This window comes from Emydura macquarii, unplaced genomic scaffold, assembly GCF_026122565.2.
Source record: "Emydura macquarii macquarii isolate MOO-44397 ecotype Brisbane River unplaced genomic scaffold, CSIRO-AGI_Emac_v2 contig_2825, whole genome shotgun sequence".
Taxonomy (NCBI): Eukaryota; Metazoa; Chordata; order Testudines; family Chelidae; genus Emydura; species Emydura macquarii.
In genome coordinates, this window is record NW_027132962.1 from 777368 (window position 1) to 801878 (window position 24511).

Genomic DNA, 24511 nt, shown 5'->3' on the forward strand with positions numbered 1-24511 from the left:
CATAATTTATGTGTAAAATGGTCGTTGTCTATCTCTCTGAATATATATCTATGTCTTAGATATTTATAGATTACCAGTCACCATAGTGATTTTCTACCTTGACAAATGACTGAAGTTATTATGCAGACTATGCAGTAAATTTAAATAAATAAACTTTGAAAGACTTAAAAGGTTATTGCCAAGCCAGACAGCTCTGGATAATATTAGCCCTTCTAGAAGAGTCCAATAATGTTGCATATTGATGGGGCAATCCTAGGATCACATGAGATTATATTCTATGACTAGGATCCTGCGATGTGCTAAGTGACTTTAATGGTACTCTCTGTGGGCACAGGGATCCACCCATCTTGAGCACGTTGTGGGATCAGGGCCTGTATCACAACAGCCTACTAGAATTATAACTGAAGCCTCTTTTAAAGGTTGGGCTATGAGGTGCATGGCAGGCATGGGGAGTTTACACTAAGAGCCTGATCCTGCTGTCATTGAAGACAATGGGCATTTTACCATTGACTTCAATAAGGGCGGGACTGAGCCCTGAAAGCTCATAACTGATACAAGAATTATGAAAAATGCCGTGAAGAATTAACTTTCCCTAAATTCAGACAAATAAAAAAATAAAAACAGCTTTAGCCGAGTATTATTGGTGCACGCGCTCTCTCTACGAGGTATTGGTCCTACTACAGATTACTTAATCAGTTTTTATGGACAGCTCCTAGCAATTTTAGAAATTCATCATGTTTTATTGGCCTTTTTTTTAATACTTCAAAATCAGCATTTTTTATAACCCCCATCACTGCAGTTATTCATTAATGTTAAAGAGGAAACCACTTACAATCACTCTTCAGAAAGCATGGCCTACCTCAGAACAACCTGGTGTTCCCAGGAAACAGCGATGTTTGCATGCCACAACTGCATTCCAGTAAATGATGTTGAATTCATACATGAGCACAGTTGGCAGCACTTTGACTTCTTTTTTTAAAAGGCTTACTTTAGCACTTTATCTAAAAAACACTACACTATTTCTGTGTTTTCTTTCCAATTATTGTTGATCACCATGATGCGCAACTAAACGTTCTCGCCTTCGTGAACTGCCTCATTTCCTGCCTGAGCTGTTTCTTTGGTGAAGTCCCAGTCCACCATCAAAGTGATTCTGATATCACAAATGCTAGATTTTTGGTTAGAGAAATAACCTTTAGTATTTCCATAGTGCTTGCTACATCCTAAGTACTGCATGAACATTAAGTTTCATTGGTAGAACAGCAATTTTAGAAAAACTACATGAAAGTTAAATAGAAGTCAATTAATGTACTTCTAATACAAAGCTGAATGTGATAAGACTGCTTGTTAAAGGCACCAGGTTGATAGAGGTGAATACTGAAATCCTCTTTCCCCAGAAAAGCTACAGCACAGAGAATAGTAATGAAAGCTGCGCACTTTGTACTATGAAATGCACATAAAACCTGGACCTATAGGGTCACTCTCCAGGGATAAAGGGATATATCATTCTCCGCAACCGTTCAGTCCTTTGGTTTCTCTGCAAGAATGCCAGTTGCTGCCAGTCAGGATGATAGGGTTCTTTTTTTACTATTACCCACTGAGAACTGGAAGGTGGCTACAAACTCAGTTTGCATAAGCCACCAAACAGCATTCGCATGGTATGACTGTTGGTTGCTACTGACTTGGACTGGATTTGAATTTAGAAGTAAAAGGCTCTGTATCCTGTTCCTAATTCCTGAGTCACTCAGCAGTGAATGCTCTGAAGGAGTTAGGCTCCTAACTTCCATTGAAATCAATGGAAGTTAGGAGCCTAAATAGAAAGTTTGGAGTCTAACTCCTTTGTAGCATTCAGCCCTTAAACCTTTGCCTGTTATAGCATGGAATGATGCAGGAAGTCCCTTCCAATTCTGTGTCCTACATTCCTAAAGGGCTATTTATATTCAATACTACAGATTGGCGTGAACAAACACCGCAGGTTTAAATGCTTCCAAAATTTGGAGAGGTATGACTTGGTGCCAGAAGGCTGAGACTCATGTAACTGAACACTTTTGTTTGGAGATTTATATTTACATTCCAAAAGTCTTTCATGATAGGGCGGTCAACCTTTTTTGTTTAAATTTTGAATATTGATTAGTAAAAAAGGAAAAACGTTTCCATGGAATTTTTGTGGGAGTGACCCCCCATTTTCTAGCCAGTTCTATTTCATAATGCTGATGTGCCATAAAATCACTAAGAGTGGCAGTGCTAGAGGGTGGGGGGTTATAGCCACCCCAAATTTTACCTTCGCCCCCCATAGCCACCCCTTCCAGCACCAAGGTCAGACGTTATTCAGAAGTGAGGGTGGCATGGTACAGTACTGCCACCCTTACTTCTCCGCTGCTGCTAGTGGCGGTGCTGCCTGCAAAGCTGGGTGCCAGCCACTGAATGTTGATGATGTCCAGGGCTGGCCTTAGGGAAAATGGAACCCTGTGTGAATGTGTGTGTGTGTGCGGGGAGGGGAGAGGGGCAACTCCCCTACCAGTGACCCTTCCCTCCCCCGACTAGAGTGTGCTGGGGGTCAGGAAACAAGGGTTGAGCGGGTGCAGAGCTTCCTCAGCCAGAGAAGGTTCCCAAAAGTGGGTCTGACCCAGCCCTGGGAGCAGCCTGTGCAAGGGAAGAGGAGGTCCTGTCCCTCCCCAGCCCGGCCAGAACGAGTAGCTGGAGCCCAGTGCATGGTAGGAGTCCCTGGCTGGGGCACCCCCAGTTGGGGGTACCCCCAGCCCTGCCCCTCTCCAGCTCCAGGTCCAGCTCTGGGGGGTTAAAGGGGCCTTGGAGTGGCTGTGTGGGGCGGGGAGGGGGGAGGAGAGTTGACCACAGAGCCAGACTGGACAGTCACCCATATCACCCACCCTTTAGGCTGGCCCTGATGATATCATTGATACTTTTGCTGCAAATCACAACAACAGATGGATTGTCCTTAAGTGAAACGTCTTCTCTGTGGTGAGTAGCAGCTCAGTCTTTGTACACGTGTTTTTTTGTATCATAATGTATGTTAGTTTTTCGCTGGTTTAGTGGAAACCTTGAAAAATACTCGTCCTGCGTTGTATTGCTTGTATTTACATCTTGATTTTTGCTGCCCGTTCAATGCTGGTTTTGTGCTTTATTGGTAATGCTTTATTTATTTTGTGCTTTTTCTGTGTTTTTGTATTAATTGGCAGTTCATTTAATTAAGAGCTGAATTGCTTTTGTTACTTTAACAAAGACTCTGACTTATATCGGTACACAACAGTCACAGCAGGAGTGACACCCCACTCCTCCCCCCAAAAAAACCCAGCTTTAAAAATGTTTTGAATTTTCAGATTGCATATATTTGATTGGGTTTGATTTGGCTGGAGTGGGAATACGGACTTGATCGGCTAGGGGAAAAAGGTGTACTTCGTTCTGGTCAATTATTGTTTATTTTGCTTTAAATAGTAGAGTGCATGTGCATTTTCTTTGCATGTGCAAATGGCTAATTTTAAAATATAACACAGAACATTCTCCAATTTAAAGTAATTAGTATTATTTAACCAGAAATTTTCCCCCAGAAGTTTGCATTTGTTTATTAGTTATTACTGTTAATATTATTAGTATTATTGGTTAATTTATTTTATTTATGGATTTAGGCTTTTTTCCTATTGATTTTCTGTGAATAAATGTTGCATCAGTGAGCTACCATAGATGAAGTTAAAAACTGATCTGTCTGTATATATTTTTATTCTCCTTTTGATGATAACAGAGATAAAACATAGGTTTAAGTGCATATTGCTAAAAAAAAAAAAAAAAAAAAAAAGTCTGTGTGCCCACAAGATGTATACCATAGGCTACCCCTCTTCCTGCCCTCCCCCCAATTTTCTGTCTACCCCATCTCAGCCCCCCTCCCCACCGGGAAGAAGCTGACACTACCCCTGCTCACTAACCTAGATGGTTCCGGTACTATGTCAAACCATATTGAGAAACTGTGACAGAATACGTGTTTTTGTCTTTTTCTGCCTTGCACTTCACAGAGGGTTTCATTAATGCTTCTCATACACCTACAGCTAGTTTATAGGCATCACTCCAGATGGAACCAATTACTAAGCCCTGTTCCAGTTCACATGCAATCATAGATATTCCCCTAAGAACATTGCCATTCCATAAACAGAAACATAACACATAAACTGTACATCTTGGGTTTGCTGATTAATTAAACATTCATGTTTTAGAATTGGCTATCACTGTAAAAGCCCCTCACAGCAGTCATATATGTAGCTTGTGGTAAATAAATAACACTGTACGTATGCTCAGGTTTCACCAGGTGGCACTGTAGTATGTGAAGACACCCATGGTACCTATGCAATTAAAACTACACAGAGAGAATTAAATAGCAGATCAAATCAGATGGCCATGTCTTCACTGACTTTGCCACCATCAGATCGATTTCTCTGGATCGACTGAGCGGCCTGTGAAGACCTGCTCAGTTGATCCAGAAATCGACATATTTCACATGTGTGACATAAGACATAAGACACATCCCTCATTATGGCCCCAAAGGTACAACCGTTCCACACAAAGTGTGTGGAACAGAATGAGTCATTTAATCCTGCAGTATTTTATGTCTTCCACATGTGTAACTTTTTGGGGGGGAGTCTCTGACACATCACATTCCACATTTGGACCTGGACAGGTTGATATGAATGCCCCCAGGACACTACTCTAAGGTATAATATGCATTTATATAAGGGTGATTGCCTATTATTAGTATTTGTATAACAATAGTACCCAGAGGCCTTAATCGAGATCGAGGTCCCATTGTGCTAGACATCATAAAAGCCAATATAAAGACAAGATCTCTGCCTTGAAGAAATTAGAGTCTAAAAGTACTAGTGACACGTGAAAGGTGGGAAGACGGAAGTACACATATGTTCAGTTTATGCGTACAATTTTTTTTCCTAAAAACAATTATAAATGGATCAATTAAACAACATCTGCCTCTAGAGTCATCATAAACAGATTTCTTATAGTCATTGTAGCAGATATGGGTGCTAAAGAGAAGTTTGAGGGAGAAGAGTGTAGTGACTCTTAAGAAATCAGTTCAGAAAGGGTGCACTAATGTGGGACAGGTATTAGCCCCTTTATTTTATTTTATTTTATTTTATTTTATTTTATTTTATTTTCCCCCTGTTTGTTATTTGGATATTTAAGAATATACTAAATAACTGAGTTCCAGAATTGCTAGGAAGACAGAAGTGAGTGTGTGGGGGGAGAATAACTGTATGTGTCAAATTATTTTAAAATTAGTTTTGATGTGTTTAAAAAAAATAAAGAGGAAGAATAAAGAATACAGAAATAAATAAATAAAATAAATAAAAAATCAGAAAATTGGGCCTGCTGTCTTCATTTGTCAGTTATAACCGCGCTTAACTGTGAACTTCATGCTTCTGATCGGTGTTAAACTGAGAACTTCATGATAGGAGACAAATGGTGCAATGAATTCCCTTTGTTCCACCACCAAAATATTTAGACATTGGCATAAACTGTCTGGGCTCTGCAGATGGAGATTTCTTTGCTGGGTGGAGAGTAACCACTAACACCAGCATGAAACCTCATTGGGTCTAGACCATTTCCAGAGTCTAATAGAAAACAAATGTCCTGGCTTTTTTATCCTGGTCATTCAAAGTAGCTGCAAAGCAAATAAATGAAAAAAAGCTTCATTTTTTTCATCTCTCCTTCCCCCAAACCATACCTTCCACCGAGATTCAAAGTACAATAATACTGGGAAAGTATGAAGGATTATCCTATATGGTAGTAGGTAGAGCAAATCTGCTGGAGGAGTTGCTTACCTGATGCTTGTGGGAGGTCTGATGTGCTACAATTTGCCCCCAAAGTGCTTCTGTTTGTGTTCTGATACTTTGTGTCCGTACCTTCAGAAGGTGTATCTTCAATGCCAGCATTGCTTGCTAAAGAACTCTGACCTGCAGAAGGAAAGTCCAGGCCACAGGTGCACTGTGGATAAAGTCCATTTTCCAGTGATACTGTGGTACTGTCAACTGCTGCACAAAAGGGTTCGCTCCACTTCCTGGGAGATTCCCTAGATGAAACCCCACAGCCCATGCAGTTGTTCACTGACTCAGGGATCATTGGGAAGCGATCTGGGTCCTTTCTCTCTGTCTCCTTCATATAACTATTGGTGCAATGGCAAGATTTCTGCAGGTATGTGTCTGGGGATGCATGGATGCAGTCCATTCCGCATGAAGGATCAGAGCTATAGCAGCCTACAAAATCCACCATGCTCTCAGTTCCTGTGAAGCACTGACTTAAACTATCATTCTCCCCCACCTCCAGTGGCTCTGAAAATGGTGACATCGATTTACTGTCAAGATGACTCAGTAAAGGTAAATAACCAGGAGCCTGGGGAGCTCTGTCTACATACTCGTCTTCCATGGGAATCTGCCTGAAGTGGCCATCCTCAGACTCCGTTACTGAAGACAAGGTTGGGATGTTCTCTCTTAATTCATAGTGGATTGTATCTGGGCTGCCTTGCCCACAGAGAGTGTGCCCATTTGGACAACCCATGTCTTCAGAAAAACAATAGTCATCAAGGGCTAGCAAATACATTCCTTCAGAAGGCTGAGGACTCACAGGATTCACCATGTTTGTATTAGCAAATGGATCTCTGTGGGTTTCCTAAATGAAATCCAAAAGGAAAAATGTTAAAAAAACAGGTAATCAAAATATTATTTCTTTTAGCAAAGTGGAAATGATATTTAGAGAACTTAACATTCTTGCATTATAGTTGCTGACTTACAGCAACACCATCTGCATTTTTGACCCTTAAAATGTAATTCTGCTTGGATCTGTGACTAGGATCTTATTGGATAGGTCTGCTCCTTGTGTGTATCCACAACCAAATCTGCTCACTTGAGTGACAAAAATAATTTTTTTTTACTGGTTATTGCTCCTGTTGGCTCTTCAGAGCCAAAACAGCTCAGGAAGAGCGATTTAGACTCTATTTCTCCTTCTGTCTCATTGACAGATTTGTTAGTAAGGTCCAGTTAGTTACATCTGAGCAAGCCTATGGAAGGCAGTGAGGTTTGCACAGGTGACACTGAGGGCAGAACCTTTATTAGCGGTGATGATGCATGAGGAAGAAAGAACTGAGCTTGGCTTACAGAATCCAGTGTGAAATTGCTAGGCTGGGGACTAGAAAAACATATTTACTTGTGGACTGAGCACATTTGATCTGGAAATTGTTGAGAGACAATAAACATGGAAACCCATGATGACATTTTACAGTCACTACACTTTAAGAGGTTTTCTTATAATAGTAGGCTATTCCTTAAAGTTTGACACCCAGAACTGTCCCATGCTATAATTTTAGTGGTCAACTTCTCTTCTTTGTGTGAAACTCCATTGAAGTCAATGTAGCTGTGACCATTTACCTCAGCAGAGGATTTGATCTTAAATACTCTTTCTCATTTTTATAAAGGAAGGGCTGATTCTTCTCTCACTTATATCAGTTTTACACATCGTCAACTCCACTGAAAAGAATGGAGTCACTCCTGATTTAGACTGGAGTAACTGAGAGAAGATTCAGGCTTTATATGTTCAGTGACCCCGCCCACAAATTCCCTCTATTTTTTATTTGGCTACTTTCTATGAAGAGCGCAAAAATGGCATTAACAGGAATTTTCCTGGGATTAGCCAATAATTAAACAGCCCTAGTAAATTAAAACAATTAACATCATTAGCACTTCTTAGAAAAGACATCAAGGGCTTAAAAATATAATGCAAACTGTCCTCAGTGTTCAGTAATGAAAATGAATAGTTATTTATGTAGAATGCAAAGAGAGGTCCTTCTAGCTATGTAGAGCAGTGGAAAAAAGAATTCAAATGGTATGCACATGACTGCACAATGAGTCAATGGGACTAATTCTGCTATCAGTTTACCTTGAGTTTCATTCTCAGGGACTTTCATAGGAGTTACACTCATGTAACTTAGAGCAAAACTTGGCTCATTGTCTGTGCAGGAATTAAAGCCAGAATGCTATCAGTTCTCTCTTCTTTGTTTTACTACCAGATCACCTACTACTGTCTTTCCTTGGGTGTTACAATAGTTACTGAATGGCTGGAGAGAAATTTGTGGCCTCATTTGTCTGTACTTAGTGTCAAGGTTGCCATGAGGGTCAGTAAATGAATTAGCAAAGCATAAAACACAGTGAAAAATTTAGAACATTAGAGTTTACCTTCGTTCCTTTTATTTGGCTGCATACTTCATTAGCCCAGTGCTGTAGATCTGCTGTTGGGGAAACAAAATAACAGCTATACTGCTTAGCAGGCTTTCTTAAGTCAATCACAGAACAAATAATATACAGTTTTCATAATCCCCTACATTAAATTAAACCTAACTGTCCAGATTGTTTTTATTGACTATGCTCAAAAGACCAAGCAATTGCCTAGCTGAACATTCATTATAACTTGAATTGGGTACATTCTTATGGAACAAATGTCTATAAGGTTCTAAAATAGAATGTGGTTAAACTATGTTCCACATCAAATAGGGTTTTATTCCTGGTCACATGTCAACAAGCTATGACTGGCCTCATATTGACCCAGTTACAACCATACAATTGGTTAGTCTATTTCAAGAGGCATCATATGAATAGCCTAAATAGCAAGAAGGCGAGTAGAGGGGGGAAAAAATCACACACACACTGAAACCACCACGGAAAGTCAGTTTTGAATGCAGTCCGTTCCACTTAATCATGATGTGTTTAATTGGGAAATGGACTAAATGAGGACATCTCTGAAGGAAAAGGTTTAAACCCAGTGATACTTTATAACAGTAACTGCTGCTATAGGGGATAGTAATTATACTTGATGGGCTTTTTGCAGTGCTAGCTCTCGTGTGCCTTTTAATCTCCTGTGGGTTCTGTCTGTCTGTAGAACAAGTGGAACATATATCAAGCACTTAATCACTGCCTGGTGTTAGCTATTAGTTTGTTGCATTTATGCCAAGTACACATGCTTAGTATCCATTCCAATATCGATAGAGCCTCCTCCCAGTTCTGCAGTCAGCTACATGATGAGGCTCTGCAGAGCCCAGACAGAAGTGTTGCTATTTAAATGGTATCTTCTTTCAGTCTGGAATTTCTCTTAAAGGGCATTCACTGGAGAGGCTGAAGGCTGATGGAAATCCAGATTAAGATGATTCCACTGTAAACTGCACTGAATCTAAAATGTTTGGTTTGTTATGAGGGTCACCATTATCTCCAGTCCATCCAAAGAATTCCTGATTTAGGGTGACAGGCATTTAGTGTGGAAGTGGTAGCCAAATTCTAAAACACTATTTAAAAGATTGTTTAAACAAGACAGGAGAGGAATGGAACAAGAAACCCAGGCATGGGGGGCTGAGGAAATGAAAGGGGATAAGGACAGATGAGACAAAAAGATTTTCAAACCCAGGAGGAGGAAATAAATGTAAAGAGAGTCATAACAGTTTGCTCAAATCTACTAATGCCTAGAGGTTAAAATGAGTTTCTGCAGATGCATCAACATCCATCCATCATTTTCCCCATGTTCATAATATTAAATGTCATTGATAATACATAATAATCACATTTCTCCACTATAACAGAAACACTGTCAAAATGTGGATGCTAGTCCAAACAACAAGCTTGATCATGTTCTCAGTTATGTGATCGTACCAATGGCATGCCATACCAGTTTTTGTAAGGCATGACAACACTTACTTGCATGTTTTAGGTAGTCCAAAATGGCATCCTCCATCCGGTATGAACTCCCACATATGGTGTGTGTGAGATCATGTGCAGAGGACGCCATTTTGTTACACAAAAAGTTTTGTTTTGTTTTATAAAATGGCATCCTCCATGGGGGCTGGACAGAATAGTCCTGGGGGGCTGGCTCTGGCTCTGAAGGTAATCACTGTGAGCTACACTGGCCCCAGCATGCAAGACTTAGCCTTCAGCTCAGATCACGATGGCTCATTGCATGCTGAAACGCGTAGTCTATCTCGGCAGCACATCCACATTAAAGATTAAAAGGGCAGTGGGCCTCATTATCATTATCGTTATCGGGTTGGCAGTTGGACAGTGCACAGCTGGTCAGGCATGCAGGCCACACAATGCATGCCTTGTGTATATAGACAGCACTTCACTGGCTATGTAAAGATCTAGCTAAGATCTAATTTTGACAAACCAGTTACTGCACAATAGCTGATTTGACAAGGTACCAGAGCGATGTGCATTTATGTACTGCCTCAGAAATCAGCAATAAGCCTAACATGTTTGTGGCCTAGAGAAAAGGAATCCAAAGTCCAGCTTTGTGCCATCTAAAATATATAAATTGTAGAGCACATCATTTTCCAAACATCACATGAGTTTTTAACCTGATGATTCCCACTAAAGTCAAAATCACACAGTTTAAACCTCTACCAATAAAAAATACAGGTTTCACATTAAGTTGAATTCCTAAAAATCATGAGCCATAATGTACCTGTCAGTGCTTTCCCCTTATTTTTGTAATATACAATAAGGATGATAATGCTGGCTAATGTCACAAAGAGGACTGGAACAGTCAGAACATACAAGACCTTGTTTGTTTCTGTAGAATGAAAAAAAATATCAGATCAGTGTGCAGCTTATACTTAGCAATGATATGATCTTTGCTTACTTTTCTTACTTGTATGCATTAAGGTGTTTCTATTTGAACTTGGATTTCTAAAATAACCCTGATAGCTTTATAACACACTATGTTATGTACCAAGGAACCTGATCAAGCCCTTGCTTTACAATGCTATCATAAAAAGAACTACAGAATTAAACTCTGAAGACAGCACAGAAGAAGTATGCCCACATTTTGCTCACTTGAAGGGTTCTCATGTAAGTTGCCCATGAGTTATACTTGATTTGCCTGAAAAGGCTCTGAAGGTAATCTCTGTGAACGACACGAGCCCCAGCATGCAAGATTTAGTCTTCAGCTCAGATCGCGATGGCTCACTGCATGCTGAAACACGTCGTCTATCTGGGCAGCACATCCACATTAAAGATAAAAAGGGCAGTGGGCCTCATTATCAGACATCAAGGGCTGCTTTTGGCCGAAACTGTGTCCATCGCAATCAACAGTGCACAGACAGAAATTGGTAGCCTTTTTTAATAGTTAAAAATGAGAGGAATGCAAAAAAGTCAGAACTGTAACTGTGATGGTGGTGAACGGGTATTATAATAATAATCTCATCTGGTATGTAATTTCAATAAAAAGGATAAAGCTTTATACGGTACTGAACATGGACTATAGTTGTGATTTCTCACAAGGAGCTACAGTTCAGAATGGCATAAAATAATCTTTAATATCAACATTTTTTTAGGGGGATTTTCAAAAAGACTCAGAGTTGGTCTAACTGCTCCCATTAAAGCCAGCTTCAGTGGGAACAGAGTTATGCCAGCATTCAGCCCTTTTGAAAAGCCTATCCTATACTTTCTGATGGATAATTATGCATGATGAAATATACCATCTTGTGGTTCTACAGATATCGTAGTCTCCACACAAACTGCATCTGACCGATCAGTCCCAGAAACTCCTTCTGCATTTCCCAGAGCTGTGCAGCTACAAAAATAAGGAAAAAATGCTGGATTATCATACCGAGAGCTGGCAATGACACCTACATTTAGGTTGCCTAGTACTTTCCACTCTAAAAGATTCTTGGAGCCTTTAACTTTTAAGAATCTCTAACACCTCCATTGTTTTCCTTTGAAAGTTGGCAGGCAGAAATCCCTCAACAATGAGATTTTTTTTGTCTTATGAAATTCTATTGCTTTTGGTTTTCTATTGGTTTTGTGGATTTATAAACTGTTAACAGCCACTATGGCTCTTCTTCTGCCTGTGTTCCTCAGGAAATTTTTGTCAGCCTGACAAAATAAAAGGAACATTCTAAAGTGCCAGGCCCCTGCCTCACCAAAGCAGCAGCAGCAGAGGACACTGCACTGGGAACATGTGGGTACTGTTGGAGCAGTTATAGTGCTGGGAAGGGGTGAAAGCCACAGTAGGCTAACCACCCACTGGACTCGGGGCCTGATTTCAGTGTCCCAACTCCCTTCTCAGTACACCACATTATTTGGGCATGAGCTCCCTCAGATCCCAGAGCCAGGAGGAGTGGGAGAACTGAGGCCAGGCTCCTCCCATAAACCCCTGAACACAACGTATGGCCCCAGCAGCCCATTTTCCCCCTCTGGGGCACCACATGGGGCACAAGCCCCCTACTTCTAGGGGATAGGGAGAGAAAGAGAGAGAATGTGTCAGGCTGGGCCAGGCTCCCCGTGACCACTGCTGGACTCAATACATGGTCTCAATGGCCCATTCCCCCCTCTGTGATAAAAGCCTTCTGCTGCTAGCTAATATAGTTAGTCCTGTAACTCCAGTAGCAGCAGTCAGTGCTGAAGATTCAGGGTTCAAAGGCTGCTGCAGATACACTATGAGCGATTGTTACAGTTGTACATAACAGAGTTAGTTTTTATTATTTTTCTTTTAAAAAATTAGGAAATTACATATTTAAAAAATTAGATTACAAGAGCCTTATTTAGGTTGCAAAGTTAGGACATGTCAGATTTGCATTTGCCTCTGCATCTTGAATTCAGCCCCCTTGTGCCTATGAAGTATGATGCCATCTTTAATTGCATGATCACATTCTATATTTCCCACAGGATCTGGGCCTCATGCAGTGCATAGGTAGGATGAAGAAGGGGTTGGGTGATCAGATGTCCCAATTTTATAGGGACGGTCCCAATATTCGGGGCTTTGTCTTCTATTATCCCCCACCCCATCCTCATTTTTTACACTTGCTATCTGGTCACCTTAACAAGGGGGCAGATTAGGGATGCACAGGCCAGTGTAAATCTGGCATTTCCTATCTTTTGAGTGCTCACCTTTGCAACTTAAACACAATCCTTTAAGGTAGTTTTTTGGTATGTAAGTGTTATGTAATGTTATGATCACATACGTGCCCAGCTAAAGGGCACTATCTGCTTTCACTGTATTGTGGTATTTATAGAGCAGCAAGGGCAGCTCTTGGTCATTTAAATTCATATTTCTAATTTATATTTTAATACACAGCATCTTCACTAGTTTGGTCCCCGTTATGGTAAAGCAAGTTCCTTGGGTTATATTGTATTTTGGCTAATTGTGTAGCATATCCAAGCAAGGTCCCATCCACTGAATTACTTTATGTCTGCTTATCCCACTGGCACTCAGAAGAGGGTACTGGGAATGTAGGTGATACTGTGTACAGCTGAACTGCTTCATCTTTATGAGAGGATAAGTCTGAAGAAGAGCAAGAGCAATGAATGAGGGAAAAAAAGACAGAGAACAGACAGGAGGCTGCATAGAAAGAAGGCAGGAAGGAAGGAGAGACAACCCAGAGGAGAGGAAAGATATCAGGTATGACAGTAGCCACTGGAGTCAGTGGATGCTGAGCCTGCCATGTAATAGGGGTTGGTCTTTATAACCCAGATTCATGTCAGATGACAGGAAACAAACAGCCATTTCTTACCGGAGCTTGTGTGGGTTCATATCCTTATTACACTGAAACTGATGAAAACAGGAGGAGGAATGAGGAACAGAGGAGACAAAGAGAGAAGAGAAACAGAGAGAGAGAGAGAGACAGAGCAAGTGAAAGCAAAATAGGGACCTCTCGTCCCTGAGAAAACCTCTTCTCTGTGAAACGACCCCCCTGAGACAGAAAATAGTGCTCTCAGAAAAGCCATTACAGGCACTAGGCAAAGGCAAGAGGGAAGAAAGAGCTCAATCATGACCAAGGTGAGAAATGTATAAAAAGTGACCAAGGGCAGGAAGGGGAACATGAACTGAACAGAACGCTCTAACTCAACAGTTTTGTTGCAATTCCTTTTACTTGCTTTTCCTGAGTGAGGGTCAAGCTCCGATGTGAGACTTCCCATATTTAATATACTCTGTCAAAAGCTGTATGGCAAACTGAGACGCTCACTGACAGTCCACTGCATGTTCCACAGCCAGACTGAAATTCTTCAGCTGAGAAATCAGTTTGTCCCGGCCTCTTGCAGCTTTTGCGGTTATCACAGTTATGTTGTAAGAGAGGCGTACTTACTTGGTCCAGGATTTACACTCATCAGTGGATGAAGAGATGTCTGAGAAGTACCCCCAGCGGCATGGTGCACATATTGTATCCTTGTCTTGTTGCACTGTGGTGGAGGAAACAAACAGCGTAGTTGAGCAACTGTAATTTCACCTCAGTCTTGGAGAAGATTTTACGGATAGAACTTTTTTTCCCCCCTGAAAATGTCCATAATGAGGAAGACCTTACATTATATTAAAGGAGGCAACAGGAATTAAATCTGGGCAAGCTGTGTTAAATGAGGTCTGTACAGAGGTAAAATGAGAAACCTATAGAAATAACAGGAAGTATTTGCACAGCTTTGGTGAAAAAACACATTCCTTCCACTTGGAATGGCTTCTTCTCTTAGCAGTGTCCAGTATAAAACTGATTTTGACCCCTTCTGATTTCCACTCCCCAAAACACAATGAACAAACCCACCTCCTTTTAGCCTAAAATTTCAGAGTTAGTCTGATATCAGAGGCGATTTCTTTTTTTTGGGTCAAGTCTGAAGTAAATCCATGAAGCTGCTAGAGTTATACACACACACACACACAACACTACTACTCTGCGACTTTTCAAAAGGTGTTCATGATTTTTATTTACTCCTAATGCTATAAATTTGAACTTAGTGCGGTTCCACTTAACCTGGTTACTGAGATTGCTCATGCGTGGTGACACATTTGTGAATATTGGAGTTACTATTTTTAAAGTTATTCAGAGAATCAAATTCCTTAGCATTCGGAGCACAGTGAAGTCTCCCATGATAATTATAATCCAGCTAAAACATGCAAGATCCACCTCACCTGAGAGATGTTAGTCAAAATAAGGTTGTATGTCAGTCATTATACCTGTAGTAAGAAGTGAGAGCTTAAGGCCTGTAAAACAGGCTAAGGCCTAAATGGAAAAAGCCAAGTGAACAGAAGTATAAGGTGTCACTCAAGTTAACTAAAACTGGTATAGAAAAGTGCTAATTCTGCAAGGTTGTAAGACTGCCAAAATATTACTAAAATATGTAGTGGGTATAAGAGGTACCAAGATACTAACTCTCTGAAATAACACTTTAATGGGTAAAAATGATACATGGAGTGACGGTGCCCAAATCAGCCAATCAACTGAAAAAGGTGGTATTAAACTATGTCAGGAGGGTGGCAATTACCTACGTGAAAGGGGGCAAACCAAAAGTGTATGTAACAGTGTATAAAAAAGGGTGTCAAAGGAAATACCGGTGTCCGGTCTAGGGGATAACAGAAAGTCCCGCCGTTGGGCTGAGACCATTGTAACGCCGCCAATATAAAACTGACCCAAAAATACTCTGTAAGTCATTTCTCATTGTGCCGCACGCAATAAACCTGGCTTGGGCGCCTTCGTTACTCAGCTAATCTGTGGTCGTGTCGACTCATTCGATTGTAAAAGCCATCTCAGTTTCCTGCACAGAGCTGGGACAGCATCTACACAGGGACACACACACGCAGCCTACACTGATAAACACCAGTGACCAACACACCGAGTACCACAATACCTATAACACACTTCTCCCACTCACATCGGCCTGAGATCCCAATCAACCCTCTTTTTAAAGGCTGGAAAACACATTTTAGGGACTCCGTTCGTCTTTCTGATGTCCACTTTATATATCTTACCAGGCTGCTGAACTCCAAACCCTGGAGCACATTTTGTATTTCGCTGGCAGTAGTCACAGTCTTCGTTACAATGGTATCCCAATGTACATGCACACTGTCGCTGGAATGTGCTATTTCCTGGATTCACTTCTATTAAACCTTTCCCTAAATGAGAAAGCAGATGGAAGTAAAAATCTCTCCTTCAGCCTGATTTGGGATTACCAGCCCAACTCCCCACATGTCCACACTGTTTGCGTGTCAGATGCAGAATCAATTCCACTAGGCGTAGTGCTAATATTTGAAAAGCATGGTAGACACCTGGTTCATATAAGATGCCTCCTTGTTTAGCATGACAAAGCGACATCATCATTATCGACTTCAATGAGAGTTGAATTGGGCCTTTACATGGGGGAGGCAACTAGACTTGAGAAATGTATGCACCTTATGCTGGGGACAGGGGGAAGAATCTCTGTGTGCCCACCCAGAGTACCCTATGAAGTGCACTGAGGATTCACTAGTGGTAGCATAAGGGTTATGGCTGAGATTTCTAAAAGAGCCAAGAGGAATCGAATTTTATTGGGTGTTGGACACCGACCTCTCTTAAGGCCCTTTGAAAATCCAACTCTCAATTATTATTTAGGTAAACTAAATCCAAGTTCTAGATCCACCCGCCCATCCTTGTACTTCAATAGTTTGAATTCAAAGGTGCATAATGCCGCAGGATGAACAACTCACCCTCATCACATATTTTATGTAGTAAACATTTCTCTTCTTCATTCCAGACATCCATATATTGGTTTGGGCCGCAAGGCTGGCACACTGTCTCAGAAGTGGCAGTGCATTTAGCAGACATATACTTTCCTGAAAGAAAAAAAAAAGAGGAAAAAAAACTGAAACTTGGTCACTTAACAATCACTGATGCTTTCTAAAGATAATACATCAGATTTAGCCTGTGTGTTACTCCACTGAGACCACTGGAGTTAGGAAGGTTTTTTTGCCCATTGTCATCCCATTCCTCACTCTGGCCTCAATTTAGCAAGGCACTTAAGCAGCTGAGTAACTTTAAGCACATGAATAGTCTCATTGAAGTCAGTGGCACTCATATCCCTTTGTGTCTCCAGCACTGAGAAATCTCATACGAATCAGGGATTTACTGCATCTTTTGTTGAAAGTGGTATAGGCTGGGGACTACGCACATGCTTTCAATTATGTGTGTGCTTAAACATTTTGCTAGGAGTTGTGCAAATAGACTAATAGTCCAAAATGACTTAGTGCTGATTTCGTAAAGGAGATTTTCATTTTTGGAAAAACAAGAGCACTAGAATATATTTACCTGGCTCACATTTTGTGCAGCACCGCCCAGCATATTCATAGTGTCGCTCACTCTCACAGGCCAGAGAGATTTGTAGTGATAACTAGAAAACGGAAGACGAGAAATAATACCTTGAGACATATTCATGAAAATGTTTTAGAAAATCCTACTCATGGTTCTGATAACTTGAAGGAAAGCTCCACTAAATAGTTACAACACTTCATATTGCAAAATAATAAATATTACACAGCACAGACGTACGTTTCATCATCAAAAGCCTGCAGACAAACCAATATAAACTTGATAATATAGACACACACAGAGAGCTGTGACAGCCATGTGAAAAATAAATAACATGATTCTGCAATTTATCATGCATTTTTTTACCTCTTCTCTTACACAGTACATCCACAACAGCGAGAGATGGGACACTAGAGGGGGAGGGCTCTGAGTTACTACAGAGGACTCTTTCCCAGGTATCTGCCTGATGGGTCTTCCCCACATGCTCAGGGTCTAACTGACTGTCACAGTTTGGGTAGGAAAGGAATTTTCTCCTAGGTCAGATTGGCAGAGACCCTGGGGGGCTTCACCTTCCTCTGCTGCATGGGGCACGGGGCACTTGCAAGTTTAAATTAGTATAAATGGTGAATTCTCTGTAACTTGGAGTTTTTAAACCAGGATTTGAGGACTTCAGTAACGCAGCCAGAGGCTAGGGGGGTCTATTTCAGGAGTGGGTGGGTGACGTTCTGCGGCCTGCAATATACAGACAGTCGGACTCAATGGTCCCTCCTGACCTTAAAATCTATGACTCTATCTCCCCCAGCAGTGTACTCTGACATTTGAATCCCCCCCCCCACACACACACACAAAAAACAGCTTCAAATAACCATTATTTTAATAAAAAAATAAAAAGGAACCTGACAGAAATGCTTCCTGTCTCCCCACCAAAATGAATCTAACCCAAGAGCCAGGTCTGGCAAGATTTAATACCAGACCAGTGCCGGGTTTAAAGTCCCTGATTTGGCAACATAGTATTTATACCATTGAAAAGGAGAAGTTCCCAACTTCCCATTGGGATATACAACATGGCTTCAGAGGAGTCTTGTCTACAATGAAATTAAGCAAAAATTCTAGCATCCCTTAAAAAAAATTGTCACATAAGAAGCATATAGAAAGTACACAACAGTGTGGAATGTTGATTTTCATTAGCACACAGACTGACTTGCAGCACTCACTCCTTCTTTTACCACCGGAGAGTAATGCAGCCATCCTAGTGTTAATTGTGCCTTTTATATTATTTAAGACACTTCAAAACCCTTATTTAATTTTTGATTAATTCGTCATTGTAATTGGATGTAGCTGTTGAAATATTGTCTACAGTGCTCTGGCTTATTTCTTTGAGGAACGCATGTTGGCATTCCTGCAGATGTCATGCTTTCGATATACAGCATGATATAAAAGTACCATGTACGCAGCTAGAATGAAATTTATATCAGTTTCCATTTCCCTGCTCACATCTCTCCTTTTGTTTCCTCCTATTCTCCTCTTGTTCCCTTTCCTCCTTTCCAGTTTCCAGTGTTTTTATATCCTTCACCCACTCTGACCATGCACCAGGTGGGTCTTGTGGCTTAGAATTACCTCCTTTACTTCTGTGCCAGATCAGCTCCTTCTCTTGCTTAAAGGACACTTATTTCACATTACCTGCTTCTTTTCAGTTTGAACCATACTCTAGTGCATTATTTCTGTGTCTTTCCATGGTATTAGTTGCATCTGAATTGCATTGTAAGATCCTTAGGTCAAGGACTACGTCTTTGTATGTGCTTGTATACAGACTAACACGGCTACCCCTCTGGAACTATTGTATGGGACTGAATGCCACCAGTGTCTAATGCTACTAATAATAAATAATAATAATCCCGAGACATACTAAGGGTCCAGTCCTGCAAACATAGTTCTTTTGTTTCATTGTGCCCTTGTGCTCCTGTCTGTCTCCTGTTGTCTCTTATGTTTTACCTAGATTGTAAACGCTTTGGGGGCAGAGACCACCTTTTTTGTTCTTTTGTACAGCACCTAGCACAAATGGGTCCTGGTCCATGACCAGGGCTCCCACCATATAATAATAATTATAGTTCTTGCTACTGCACCTCCCATTATCCTTTCCCCCTGAATAATGCTCTTTAGTATTCAGGGCGCTGTACATCCAGGCAAGATGTTAACTAGTCCCATAAATGCAGTAAAAACAGGACAGGCCAGCCCCCTGGCTGAATGACAGTGTTATTCACTATCTTGTGGACAATGTTCTAACACAATGGTTCCCAACCTGTGGCCCAGGTGGCCCACGGGGGTCTAACAAAGTGACCCGCCACTCCCCTCCTGCTGGCTGCAGAAGGGAGCCGCCGCCTGAGGACCCAGGTGGAGGATGTTGCAGCTGGGCAATAAGACCGGTGCAGGCTCCTTGCTGCAGCCAAGGGGATGGGTGATCAGTGCTCCGCTCCCTGTGGCTGTAGCTGGGAGCACAGCAAAGTGCTTTGCCTGTGTCCATAGGCATTGGGGTCCCTGCTAGAGACAGAGGGAGGGGATCACTGATCTCCCATCCCCCTGGCTTCAGAAGGGACCCTCTGCCTAGGGACCCAGTTGGTGCACATGGGGCTACTGGATGTGTGTGGTTTCCCTGATGCAGCCAGGGGCCGGGAGACAGTGACATAACAAGGGGTGGGCGGGGAGCCCAGGCCCCCGGGCGCCAGCCTGTGTGGGGGGGTGCTGGGACAGCCCCTCATGACATGCAGGGGATAGGGGGTGCCAGCCCCTCCAGTGCCTCCTGCACCCTGCACATCGTGAAGGGCAGGGCTCGCCCAGCACCCCCCGACCCAGGCCGGGGGGGTGAGGCTGACCCATCCAAGCTGGGGCTGGGCTGTGGAGCTGGAGTGAGAGAGGCGGGCACCATGCAGTGGGTAAGTGCGGGTGTGAGTGTGTGTGTGGCAGAGCCAAGCCTGCATTTGTGCCCCCCCCAGGCTTCATGCCCCACCCCCCCACCCCCGCAGGTACAGACCCCTCTCCCCAGGGCAGCTGGGGAGTGGTGCTGGGACTCCTCCTGCCCTGCCCAAGGAGACGTGTGAGGCAGGAAGTGCTCAAACACAGGCTTGGCCCCTGGATGCCAGAGACCCATGGTACACCATTGAAGGGAGATCAGTGAGGAGGCAGCCTCCTTGCTGAACTCCTTCCATCTGGCTGCACTGGGAAGGGGAGGAAAGGGGGAGGAGAAGGCGGTGGGGAAGCTGCTGGTGGAGCAGCCAGGACCCACCATGCTTGAGGAGGGGAGGACTCTAAAAATCAATGCCTTCAGATTTGGCCTGCACTTAGCAGGTCACCCACTGTGACTTAGCTGCCAGGCTATGTGCTTCAGTGTGTAGTGACAGTCACTCATCTACACTAGTGCTTTGTCTGTGAGTGTGTGACATACTGCGAGTAATCTGTAGGTGTAAAATAGTGAATGAAAAAATGAGCACAGTAGCAACAAAACGTTTACTTTAAATATGTAGTGATTTCTAGCCCTTAATGGTGTGTGCGTCAATACATTTTTTATGAGTTGAGAGACTGGTGGCCCTTCAGGGTTGTAAAAATTATATTTGAGGTCCTTGAGCCAAAAAGATTGGGACCCACTTGTTCTAACATATTCCTGCAATCTATTGAATTTCTGACATCACATTAAAATGGTCATAAGGTGGTAAAAGGCCGAGCCCCAGAGTTGTGACTTCACTGCAGGATCATACAAAGAGAGGAAAGGCTGTGAATGAATAAATGCTTATTCACAACTATTTGTGAATGTGGCAAACAACTGGTCGAGTCACTTGCTTGTTGTACAAAAAGTTCTTTTCTTCCTTGTTTGCTCCAGCTTGAAAGTTCCTCTTTAGCTGGGAGAGTTAAAATAACTGAAACATTAAAAGAGGACAAAGGCCTTAATTTTAAGGAAGGATATGGAAATTTATTTTAGAACATTGAGCCAAAGGTTGGGGAATCATTTTTTAAAATTAAAAACTGCATGAATGGACAGGCAACCTATACAGATAACTCTTCGGTGGTTCCTCTTATGTTTGGAATCTGGGCTAAGAGCTGGTTACTTAGTTACCTATTATGGAACTCTGTATACCTCCACTGTTTTATAAGAAAGATGTTATTGTTACATTTACAGTATATTCTTCCACATCTATCTATCTACACACACATTGTGACCATTAACACTCCTTTCTATGGTAGCATCCTAGTAAAATGCCTTGATACTGTCTTCTCTTATTTGCACTTCCAGTGAAGTAAACAGGAAAAATATCAACATCCAGCTGTTCATAACACCAAATTTCTTATATTCATCTCAATTCAAATGAAAACCTAGCCACATAATGCAGGGGGAAGAAGGGGGAGAATCTTTGTCCTAGAGAGGAAGGGACTCTGGGTCTGTATCAGGCTACATCTTCACTGATGGCAGCAAATTAGCTGCTGTCAGATCGACACATCAGGATCGACTGAGCGGTCAGTGAAGACCTGCTCAGTCAATCCAGAAATCAATGTATTAAGAACACCGTCTCAAGTGGTGTAGCACTGCATAGACAGGAACGCGGTTCCCATTGGCGCAGTGCAGTGAAGATGGCGCGCAGAAGAGAAGCACAGAAGTCAATGGGAGTTACGCAAGTTTTTTGCGTAGTTTGCATAACTCCGGTCCACTGATGCCGAATCTCCGAGGTAAGTGTAGACAAGCCCTCAGATGGTACTGAAGAGCATATACATTGGGGTGGAAGAGAGAAGATAAAAAGCTAAATGAAAGCAGCTGGGGAACGGATCTTTTATTTTAGATTGTGTTTGGGAAGTCTTAGTCCTTGGTATCACCAGCTAAGAAGAACTTCCATTTGTGAGGCAGGCTGAAGCTATAATCTCAAACTGACAAAAGACTTTGTTGTTAAACTGGGAGTTGGAAACTTTTTTTTCCCTTTAAAAAATGGGCTGGATGTTGCAAAACTGTATTTCTAAGGGGTTATATTTTGTGAGCAATCCTACTGAAGTCAATGGAACTACTCATGTAAGGGTCTCCAGGAGGATTGTACCTCAGTGCCAAACTGCACATAACCGTTTTTTTTGGCTGGTGGAAAATCAAGCTCTTATACGGCCCTATCAGTGTAGTACTTGAGCACCTCAGTCTTTAATGGATTTCTTTTCATAACACCTGTGAGGTACTAGTATCCCATTTTACAGCTGGGAGACAAAGAGACTAAGTTACTTGCCCAGGGTCACACAAGCAGTCTATAGCAGAATGGGGAATTGAACACAGGTCTCTGGAGTCCTAAACAATAACATTAACCCCTAGGCCATCTTTCCTCTTCTCCACTAATAATTCTGTACATATAAATCCTGATTATTCTAATAATACACTGTATTGGCATGTGTGGAAAGAGGGTCAAATTTTCACAGGTAGTTGTACATAATCTTACAAATAACAAATAAATAAATAAAAATGTAAAAAAACCTAATCTGAAATAAATTAAACAAACTCAGTCATTCTTTTACCAGTCTCAGTACTGGTGATTCTTTTCACTGGACCCTATGAACATATGAAAATTAACATTTAAAAGAATGTCAGTCATATTTTTTAAAGATTTTTCATATTTTTAATTATAGGTTAAGCACAAGTTTTTTTGCTGTAATCCTTAAACGTAATCCAGTCTGTCTGCTCAAATATGTATCACCTCAGAACTGTATCCATCTCCAATGGATGGACAAAACATAGAATTAAGAAAAATCTCCCTCTGGTTTTCATAAGGCCCTGATTCTGCAAAGCACTTCAGCACATGTTTAGTTTTAAGATTATGAGTAGTTGCATTGACTTCACTGGGAGAATGTACGGGCTCAAAAGGTAGGCAGGTATATGAGTGCTTGCATGCTCTAAGAACTTTTGTTTTAATGAATCACAGCTATAAAGCTGAACTGTGTTAGTCAGACATTTAAAAACACACACAGGTGCTTCTGAAGCGGGGATTAACAGAATTCAGATTCCTGCCTTCAGGTTTAAAGAAATATTTATTTTTAGTGCTGTTGAGCAATCTGATGGCAGCAGAAACTGTGTGTCATAAGTGCTAAAATTACTTTCTCGCTCAAATGAATATTCAGACAGACATATCAGAGAAAGAGGATAGAATTGCACGGGCCCTTTTCCTTCAAAAGAAAAAAAAACTGGAAGAACAAGCTAGGGGGTTTCCACAGTTTTTTTAATATGTCATTTCTGGTCAAAAAATCTGAGGCTCAGTGTGAATTGTTTGTGATATTCTCAGATTTGTAAAGATAACATTTATTTAAAGTGCAGTTATTGACAATAAGTAACTATTTAAAAATAGCACCTTCTTACTCAATTTATCTGCTTCCAAGGGATCTTCAAGTCATTGCTGACCATTTTACTGACCAAATCATATTTTAACTCCTTTTTGGAATGCAGACCTAATGTAGGAGAGTGAGCAATGTTATATCCTGCCACACAACCTCAACTGATTTTTAAACTCATGAGTTTGGTATTAATAGTGATATTAAAAGCAGGAGAAACACCTTGATTTTCAGACCATCACTTGTCCATGATGCAGAACTCTGATGATTCCACTGCTCTTTAGGTGTGTGTCTTCACCCTGAGAACTGGGATTTGCCCAGTGATGTCTGACCAACAGCAATTTAAACCAGCCATCTTATTTTTCAACTGGGACTGGCTCTGCCATAGTTTCTTCTGTCTAAAAAATACACTTCTCCCTTCTTCACAGACAAGGTGCCAACCCTTCACATTTAAAAGTTTTGTATCTTCCACCCTTTTTGCCACATCACTAATATTACTTATCAGTTCTCTTCTTTCTTCTGCAACAGTCCTAAACTGCACTGCAACCGCATTAGTCTCTTGCTATCCCATGATGAAACACAAAAGAACCAAAACCACCATGCTGCTGAAGGTGTCAGAAACTGATAACAAACGGGTTATTTACTTTTTTAATCAGCATCCATCCAAATCATGTATGGCTGAACTCTAGCATATGCTAACTCAAATCATGAAGCCCTAATGTAAAATCAATGGGGAACTCTGCCTAAATGCAGATGGCACAATACAGCCTCAGGTTTCCTATTCCTCACAGAGATGGATTTGTGTAAGCAATTCCAATGAGTGATTCACTAGTTAAAAAAATAATGTTGTTGGAGGAGGCTTAAAAGCATAGGGAGAGATTAGAGATTAAAAGGAGATGGAAGATTTATACTGAAAAGGCATAATCCGAGTTAGACAGACATACGTCCTTCCACATACAGTCTTAATTTAATGCTCATGAAAATCCATTCACAAAGCACATAGAGGACACTGTGCAGTTCCAGCTATTCATTTGAAGCTCTGTAATTCAGACTGTGAATGAAATGGTTTTGGTGATGTCA

General features: G+C 41.5%; 1 protein-coding gene across 1 annotated transcript in view; it reads right to left on the reverse strand.

Annotated features, from left to right (window-relative positions):
• The window catches only part of TNFRSF11A (TNF receptor superfamily member 11a), a 38882-nt gene that overhangs the window by 3285 nt on the left and 11086 nt on the right, over positions 1–24511 (reverse strand). Inside the window, exons 2-9 of the mRNA XM_067567938.1 lie at positions 17093–17174; positions 16495–16620; positions 15781–15924; positions 14132–14225; positions 11525–11619; positions 10510–10617; positions 8241–8293; positions 5838–6681 (exon numbers count right to left, since the gene is read on the reverse strand). Of these exons, the coding sequence (XP_067424039.1) occupies positions 5838–6681; positions 8241–8293; positions 10510–10617; positions 11525–11619; positions 14132–14225; positions 15781–15924; positions 16495–16620; positions 17093–17174 (1546 nt within the window). The remainder of the gene's footprint in view (positions 1–5837; positions 6682–8240; positions 8294–10509; positions 10618–11524; positions 11620–14131; positions 14226–15780; positions 15925–16494; positions 16621–17092; positions 17175–24511) is intronic.